At 45.4% G+C, this 9129-nt stretch overlaps 1 protein-coding gene across 1 annotated transcript in view; it reads left to right on the top strand.

Annotated features, from left to right (window-relative positions):
- PRKAA2 (protein kinase, AMP-activated, alpha 2 catalytic subunit) overlaps nt 1-9129 on the top strand; it is a 15683-nt gene that overhangs the window by 6364 nt on the left and 190 nt on the right. Inside the window, 6 exon segments of the mRNA XM_010079010.1 lie at nt 1061-1205; nt 2066-2153; nt 4070-4294; nt 6476-6968; nt 8683-8809; nt 9055-9129. The exon segment at nt 9055-9129 is cut by the window's right edge and continues 26 nt beyond it. Coding sequence (XP_010077312.1) covers nt 1061-1205; nt 2066-2153; nt 4070-4294; nt 6476-6968; nt 8683-8809; nt 9055-9129 — 1153 coding nt within the window.

Genomic DNA, 9129 nt, shown 5'->3' with positions numbered 1-9129 from the left:
GTTCAGCAGCATGTGTGTGCAGGACACCGGAGAGGAGGAGCACTTGGTGCGGTCTCCATCCCAGTCATTTGCCTTCCCCTTGGCTCCACGTCAGGTTTTTTGAAGACTTTTTAAGGATGTGGCTTATCTGAACAACATTTCTGAATGCCAGCAATCCTACTGGGTATAAATCACCTGAGGTGTAGGTTGAGCCCATGAAATGTCATATTATGGTGACAAAGAAAATCACTAGTGTCTGCCCTGTGGACATCCTCGTAGGCAGGGAGCAATCACAGGGCAAGGGGATAAAAATGGGCTGAAGCGGACATGAGGAATAACGCTTCATTCAGGTGAAGGATCAGCCCATCATATGTTTCCTCTCTGTACTACACAAAGCCAATACATTTACAATAAATTGGTATAGGCTAGTGCACTGTTTGATGGAGCAGAGTCCATTTCCTTTTCTGCATAGAGTTCTAGTTTCCAGCATATTTCACCCATTTGGATCTTTTCAGTGACTAATCTGGATCTTTTCTGACCTTTAGCATTCAGAAACTAAATTGTTCATGAAGAGAGTCTTTAGGAAGTCATCAGTAAAAATAATCATTCTCCTCCTCATTTTAGATATAATTTCTGTAACGTAGCCTATACAGCTTTATAGCTTATAGCTGTATGGCTAATATAGCTACAGAGCTAATTAAAATCACCACAATATTCCACTTTTAGCTTTTTTTTTTCCAAAGCCATCTTTCCATGAGGAATTGTTCCCTGTAGGTGTTTTGTCCAGCCTCAATCTGCATGTGCCAGCCACTGCCGCATAGGTGCCACCAAGAAGTTCTCCTTGATAGCTCAGCTAAATTTAGGTTTCTCATTTCATCTCTGGGCTGTATGATTTGTGAACACTAGCACATTATAAAATGCAAGGAGGGGATATCTGCTTTATTTGCTGCTGCTGGTCTCAAGCATGCTGCGATTTTCCCTCTGCACCCTGGAACATTTTGGCTCCTTGCTAAGTCAAACCTTCCCTTGCCAGCTCTACACGCAGAGCAACCTTCAGGATTATTTCTCCTTGCATCCGTAGGTTGAAGAGGCAGAAGCTCGACGCCTTTTCCAGCAGATTCTCTCCGCGGTGGATTACTGCCACAGACACATGGTTGTCCACCGAGACCTGAAACCGGAGAACGTGCTGCTGGACGCGCACATGAATGCAAAGATAGCTGATTTCGGTACGTGACCCCAGCAGCATTCCAGAAATGCAGCCAGCTCCGAGGCGCTTGCTGGAGCGTGGCCGTGTAGCAAGCCTTACAAAACCCAGAGCCTGTTTTCCTAACCACGAGCAGTCGCTTTACCTGAATAAGCCCACAGTTATAAACACCGGCCTTTTTGCAAAAAACAGGGATTACTTCTTGTAGGCTGCTTCTGGACTGGCATTAAGAATGGAGCAGGAAAGTAATTTGCAAATCTTCACTATGTTTCAATATAATCACCTAATATAAAGATTTAGCTAATTTATGTTTAAGAGTGGCTCGGTGCAGTTAATTCCAGGGTGAGCTGGCTGCCAGTGTTTATTTTCGTGCACGTTCTCCGTACGTTTGGCCATGTGCTCTTGGCCTCACTTCATTTTACGAATGAGCAGTAACAGGAGTCTGTAAGTGGCATTACCGACTGAAATCCATTGAAATAGCTGGGCTACCAGCTCGCTTCCACTCAGTCCTTTCTAGCAGTGGTAAATCCTTTTGAAGATTTACTAATTCCACAACTCTGCACAATTCCCCTATAAAGTAAGTGCTCTGGGATGAATTATGTCTCTTTGCCTTTGTGGTCTGGGATTTGCAACTTAAAGAAGCAAAATTAGCCTGGAGTGAGTATTCCTTGATTGGACGTGAAAACAGCAATAATAACAATAACAATAATAATAATAATAATTTGCAAATCAAGTCAAAGGAGTCTATCTAAATTATGCCAACAGTTCCCCTCCAAATTTCCCCCTTCCCTTGCTATGCCTCTCCTCCTCTGTGCGACATGGAGTCCTCTGACTTTGACCTTCACATGAAACATCAATAAATAGTAAACATCTTGTTTTTAGGATTGTCCAACATGATGTCAGATGGCGAATTTCTACGTACCAGCTGTGGTTCCCCAAATTACGCAGCCCCTGAAGTCATCTCTGGAAGGTAGGACATTCCACTTCTAATCAGAGCCTATGTGAGCCCGTGGTCTTTGAATTTGTTCTTGGGATTGGAAACAGCTTTGCACGTGTAGTAAAAGCAGCTGAATCCTTTCAGCCTGTACTTGATGTTTGGGTGAATCTACTGGCAAAAATCTGGAAGTTTTCTTGGTTGTTACATTTCTCAGTAGCTGTCATAGCAAATGATGTTTTGCTAAAGATGTTTGCTTTGGAGGAATTACGAATAGCAGATGTTGACTCTTTATGTTGCTAATTAAAGAGGGTGAAAATTAGTCTTTGAATGCAAATACTGAGGTTTGAGATGGAAAAGCCTTTCCAGGCCAGCCCCTTCTCTCCTGCCCACCTATAATATAAAAAAAGATGTTAATGAGGAAAATGGTTCACTAACAGAAGAATTAGGAAGATTACACTGTTGAACTCTCGTATTGAAAATACTTGTCTTCTGGTTCCTTAAGCTGAGGGTTTTGTTCGTAACAGTAGGTTCAACCATCATAACTCTGTTTTGAATTGATGAATTGACGAACCTCCAGCATGGTTGCATCTCTCAGTGTGCAGCATCTGTACAACACACAGCACCTTGAACGCACTCTGCAAGGTTGAATTGGACTTTACCGTGTTGATACCTCCTCTATTTTACTCTCAGGAACCTAAGTTACAGAGAATGTCCTCATTTCCCTAACTCTCCAATAGCAGAGCAAGGATTGCAAATACAGGTTTTCAAATTTTCAGTCCTCTGTATGGTCCTTCAAACTGCCCATCTCATTATCTGCCCCATATTTTTGAATCGCCCTTTGCATGAGCATTAGTATTCCTAATCCAGCCTATTTTTGCCTATAATTGTGGCTTTTAAATACAACATTTTGTTCAAAGTCTGTTCACTGTGATGGTGATTATTTTGTCCCTGTTTACACCAGTGCAAGTGTTGGCAGACTATCCTAGGACTTAGACCAGCATCCAAAAACCCTGTTGTGACTACAGCTCTATGTGCGAAAGCAAGTAAATCCTCATTATCAAGAGGGGGACAAAGCCAGAAACTCTACTGTGATTAAAAAAAAATTATTAATATTATTTCCATGCCCTTTTCAGTAAAGGCTGGAAGCACATTTTCAGTTCACATAGGAGATAAGATTAACAGGTCTCTGCAGTCCCAGTATGCAGAGCCTGATTGTTCCAAGGATACAGGCAATACAGTTTAGTAACAAAAAAAGTAAGAAGAACAAAACCAAGCCTATATGTTGGACTTTTTCACTGTCTGCACCTGCAGCCCTCCCGCATCAGTACCGCTTACAGTATCAGCAATTTTTATATCCCTGGATTATATGCCAAGCTGTCCTCTTCCCAAAGCTACAGCAGCATACGTTTGTGGGGTCACAGTCATAAAAGTGCATCTTGTTTGGCCTTAAAAGTCCAGTGAACTGTTTGAGCAATGCAGTTATCAGCAAAAGAATCACAGCCCGAGGGCGGGCACTGCCTCCCAAAATCTCTGAGAAATCATCAGTTGTAGCAAAAAGAAATAAACAAATTGAGCAAGCAAGCAGCAGCAAACCCCCTATATTTGGGGTGTCCCGATTTGGTGATACCAGGGAGCACATTAGCAGCTTGTCGGAAGCGGGCACGCTTGCATGCCAGCACACAAACGTCCACCGAAAATAAGCACTCGGAGATACTGTATCTGCTGCCGTTTGATCTGCCTGAATTAGCAGAAATTGCTGCCGGAGCCCTTGGCTTGAAGGAGCAAAGAGCCTGGCAGAGGCAGGTTTGGTTGGGGCATCCCTCTGAGCAGCTCTGGGGTGGGCTCTGGCCCCGGTGGAGCTGGCAGCGGGTCCCCAGCTTGACCTGCACCCCACCTAAGGAGAGGAGGATGGAGGGTGACACCTTTCTCCTGTCCTTGCTTTCGCGCAGGCTGTACGCCGGCCCCGAGGTGGACATCTGGAGCTGCGGCGTTATCCTCTACGCACTTCTCTGCGGCACGCTGCCTTTCGACGATGAGCACGTCCCCACCCTCTTCAAGAAGATCCGGGGAGGTGTGTTTTACATCCCCGAATACCTCAACCGCTCCGTTGCCACTCTCCTCATGCACATGCTGCAGGTTGACCCCCTCAAGCGAGCAACCATCAAGGACATCAGGTCAGCCCTGCTGGGATGGGGTGGGCTGGCTGCATTTGGGGGGCTCCGGCATACTGGTGGCAGAGGATGTTGGGTATCACCTGCTGGCAGGTGGACAGGGTGGTTTATAGGATTAGTCAGCTCATCCAGCTGGTGTTTGTCCCAAGAGATTCAAGGAATACTCCTCAACCCTTTGGTGCAGATGGAGAGGTGGGTGCTGCTGGCTGGCAGAGGGTGACAATGAAGAGGGTGATGATTTTATATGTATTTTATATATGTATATAAAAAATGCTGGTTTATTGCATTATAAAATAGCCTCAAAAATCTCTTAATAGTGCTTAGCAAAACCCCCTATATCATGCAGTAATCCTAAGAACTTGATATCCACCAGCCATTTCTCATTACTTTATTTCAAGACCACCTCCCTCTGGGTACCAGTTCAGAATAAGAGGGTAATCGTTGTACTTAGTGTATATCCAATAAAAAAGGAGGAGAAACACAAGAATTACAAACTTAAATATTGGATACAGTTTAAAATGTGAGCAAATGGTTCATCTTTAAATGAAGCCATGAACCTTTTATCTCTATGCATCACTGTGGAAATTCAAGGTAAAAGGAACAATGGGGCTCTTAAGCCTTCAGAGATCATTAAAAGTTCATGGTTGGTAGCAGGACTTCAAAATTCTCACAATCTGAGTAATTTTAGAAATGTTTTGTAAAACTAGTGGCCACTACACATTTTATAAAATTTACAGTAATCATTACATCTAGCTGGTGTGCTAAGCATGTATGTAAATGTTACCGGGACTTTCAGGAGTTCTCAGGTTTTTAATGCATTTCCAATGGAGGGCCTTAATTTTATCTTTCAAGTAAAATGAAGTAAAATGCCTTTTTTATTTCTTAAAGTCCTTAAGATTAGAGGATTTCATTATGTGTTAGAGCAGCAGCATGTGGCAAGATTACAGCTGATATATACAACCTATAGACAAGCCTCTTGTCCTGGTTTTGTCTGGGACAGAGTTAATGTGCTTCATAGTAACTCCTATGAGGCTGTGTTTTGGATTTGTGCTGTGAAAACAGCTGATAACATACTGATATTTATAGTTTCTGCCAGGACAGTCAAGGACTTTTCAACTTCTGTGCTTTGCCAGTGTCTGCAGGGGCAGGAGAAGCTGGGAGGGAGCACAGCCCCAGTTACTGGCTTAGGACTCAACCTTAGGTTTAGGACTGAGACCCAAATTGGCCAATGGTATATTCTGTATCACGCATGGCATGCCCAGTATATAGATAAGGGGCTATCCAGAAGCTCTTAGCTCTCTCTTGGACTCTTGGGCTCTTCTCTTTTCCGGGATCATTATCTGGGAACGGGCTGAACCATGCTTACTGGGAGGTGAGCAGTTGCCCCATCTATCACTCATTTGTATATCTGTATATTGTTACTGTTATTATTATTTTCAATTTTATTGTATTTTAGTTAGTACATTTTTCTTATCTCAACCCCTGAGTTTCTTTTCCCTTTATCCCTTTAATTCTCTTCCCTATCCCTGGGAGGGGCAGGGTGAGTGAGCAGCTGCATGGTGTTTGACACTGTCTGGGTCAAACCACAACACTTTCTATGGCATTTAGCCACTTAATTATCATTGACTTCATTGTAAATTGGTGGGAATCAGGTACCTGGATAGCTTTGATGCTCTCTGTATCTCTCTCAGACCTATAGTAATCAAAAAGCACGGGCATCTCATAAGTGCTGAGGTCTTATTTCAGAGCCAGGAGAGCAAGCAGCTATGCTCGCAAAGCGTCATCGCTGTTGCAATACTGGGGGGACTGTGCTGGGCTGGGTTGAGCTCCCCATTCTGTGGCTGAGGATTAGGCTTAGCTAGACCAAGCAATACAGGTGAGGTATATGCAGCCACCCAGCTTCTCATCCCCAAGGCTCGTTTTGGCCACCACATCTCTAGTGCAAAAAACACTGACAGCTGTTTTAGGAACATAGACCTGATGTTGTTTGCCAGTGCATACATGCCTTAGTGGGATTTAGAGTCACCTTGCTGGAAACACATTGCTTATTCCTCAATGAAATGCTTTAAACACCAAGACAAAGCTCTCCAGATGCTTTGGGGAGAAGTCCAGGGACTGGTGGCAGTGGTTGCCCCAGTGTGCCTTGCACAGAGCTCACAGCAGCTCCTCTCTGCCTTTCCCCAGGGAACACGAGTGGTTTAAAGAGGAGCTGCCCAGTTACCTCTTCCCAGAGGACCCTTCTTATGATGCCACCGTCATCGACGACGACGCGGTTCGTGAAGTTTGTGAGAAGTTTGAATGCACTGAGTCAGAGGTGATGAACAGCCTGTACAGCGGGGACCCTCAGGACCAGCTGGCGGTTGCGTACCACCTCGTCATCGACAATCGGAGGATCATGAACCAAGCCAGCGAGTTCTACCTGGCCTCCAGCCCTCCCACCGGCTCCTTCATGGATGACATCCCTCCCGGAGTGAAGCCGCACCCCGAGCGGATGCCACCGTTGGTAGCGGACAGCCCCAAAGCACGATGTCCTTTGGATGCCCTCAACACCACGAAGCCCAAACCCCTGACTGTCAAAAAGGCCAAGTGGCACCTGGGCATCCGCAGCCAGAGCAAACCCTATGACATTATGGCTGAAGTGTACCGGGCGATGAAACAGCTGGACTTCGAGTGGAAGGTAGGGAGTGCTGGTGCTTCACGGTGGTTTTCAAGGTGGTCTTGCTCAGGGAGAGTGCTCACCTGTTTCCAAACAAATACCCATCCCTTGCGATCGTTCTCATCAATACGAACACGCTGCATTAAGATGCTAGCTGCGGTTCAATATCCATGGCATTTATTTGTGGCATGAAATAAGGGGTTTTTTTTCTGAATGCTCCAAGCCTCAGGCTGGAAAGATGATTCTGCCTCATTTAGGACAAGAGGAGCTGGTCACATTTCTAATTTTAGTGGCTAATTCCTTACGAGGTCATCTCGAGTGGTCCTGAGCAAAGAAACTCTTGTTTTTTCTGCTTGGGTCCCATCAGTCGTGTGTCCTGAAATGGCACAATATGCATCTGCTTAAAAGATGGACAGATGAGGAATGGGAGTGTCTTGACGGCAGGAGCTTGTACCATTGATGTGGCGGCATTTTCCTCAATGGAGATGGAGCGGTGCCTGTGGACCAGACATTTACTGCTTCTCTGGTTTAGGGATCAGCTTCTTGAAGCTTGGTTAAAGCCCAAGCTTGATGTTTTAGCTGACAGGACTTGCTTCAGATATTTCTTCTGAGCCACGCAGCATTTAGTCACAATCTTTTTCAAAGTCAGATTAATAAAATCCCTAAACTAGCCCTTAAAATTTGCTGCTGAGCCTGATTCCCTAAATGTCAGTGCAGTCGCTGCACTGAGCTCTCCTGCCTCAAGGCCTTTCGCAGCAGCCTTGTGCGAGCATCAGGAGGGGGGTGAGGAGGATTTCAGCCCAGATCTTCATCACCAGAGGAGATACCTTCCTCACTCCAAGTCCCAAGGATTGTTGTATAGTGTGAATGTCACTGTGTCGCTTCTTCAAAGCCTCCGATCTCCTTTTTTTTTTTTTTTGGATAAGATTATGTATTTAAAGCCAAGTAGCACCCAGAAACCTGATTTGACTGTACCTGCCAGGAGATGGACTGTCTCCAGATGCATGTGCCTACACCAGCCAGACATTTGTTAGCCGCGTGGTTTTACAGAGAGTGAGCAAACCTGATGTATTTCTGGTGCAGCTTCACAAACGGAGTCAGCCCAATGTCTTCATGTAGGCAGCGGAGCTTATTTTGTACGAGGAGGTTTCACAATAGACTTTCCCACCCTAAGAATAACTTCAGAGGTGACTCTTCATCAAAACAGCTTTCTCATCCGTGTAATTGCTCTGTAAATACAGCACAGAGAAAAGATCTCGCTGCAAATGAGATGCAGCAGATCGGGGGGTGGGAAGCGGCAAGAGAAAACACACAGCTCAAGGCTGATTCACAAGCGCTGAATTTAGCTGTGCCGATGCGAGAGGTTGCCCTCCCCAGCTGCCCAGCCTGCCCTGCTTTCATGGGTACGGTCCTCGTACGCGGGTCCCTGAGTGGAGTTTTTGGCTCATGTGGCCATCGCTGGTGGTGAGGGGGGAGAAAACAGCCGTTTGGTGCCTGGCAGATGGGTCACAGCAACTTCATCTGCCAGCAGCTGGTGAGTCAGAGCCCTAAGAAGCATTTTTTAAAGGTAGGAGGAAATAGGACTTGAAGCTGTTCCCTTAATTTTATAGGCGATGTTCTTTCTTGAAACTGTTTTTCTCAGAAGATGTCTTGCTAGCATTTAGAAAAGAATAAGGAAAGAAATGTTCTTCTTGATACCTTGAATCTGCCTCCTGAAAGCAAGTTGCCATTGCAGGTGGTGAACTCCTACCACCTCAGGGTGCGCCGCAAGAACCCGGTGACGGGCAATTACGTGAAGATGAGCCTGCAGCTCTACCAGGTCGACAACCGCAGCTATCTCTTGGACTTCAAAAGCATCGATGGTAAGTGGGAAATGGTGCAACATGGGGTGTAAACCACATAAAATGACAAGTTTGGAAGTTTACAAAAAACTTCTAAAATCATTCTTTGCATTTCCAAGTGCTCATGCAGCTGTTTCAAGTCAGCGAAAGCTCTTTGGATCCATTTGTCTTGTTCACCGTCGCTACTTGTTCCTTACCAAACACACATTGCAGATGCCAAAGTAATGCCACTTTTTCTTTTATCTCTTTTTTTTTTTATATTCAAGATGAAGTGATGGAGCAGAGGTCTGGCTCATCCACACCGCAGCGCTCCTGCTCCGCTGCTGGCTTGCACCGGCCGA

The sequence above is a fragment of the Pterocles gutturalis genome, unplaced genomic scaffold (assembly GCF_000699245.1).
Source record: "Pterocles gutturalis isolate BGI_N339 unplaced genomic scaffold, ASM69924v1 scaffold6141, whole genome shotgun sequence".
Lineage (NCBI taxonomy): Eukaryota > Metazoa > Chordata > Aves > Pterocliformes > Pteroclidae > Pterocles > Pterocles gutturalis.
The sequence above is the reverse complement of the archived record's forward strand: the minus strand, read 5'-3'. Positions and strand labels throughout refer to the sequence as shown.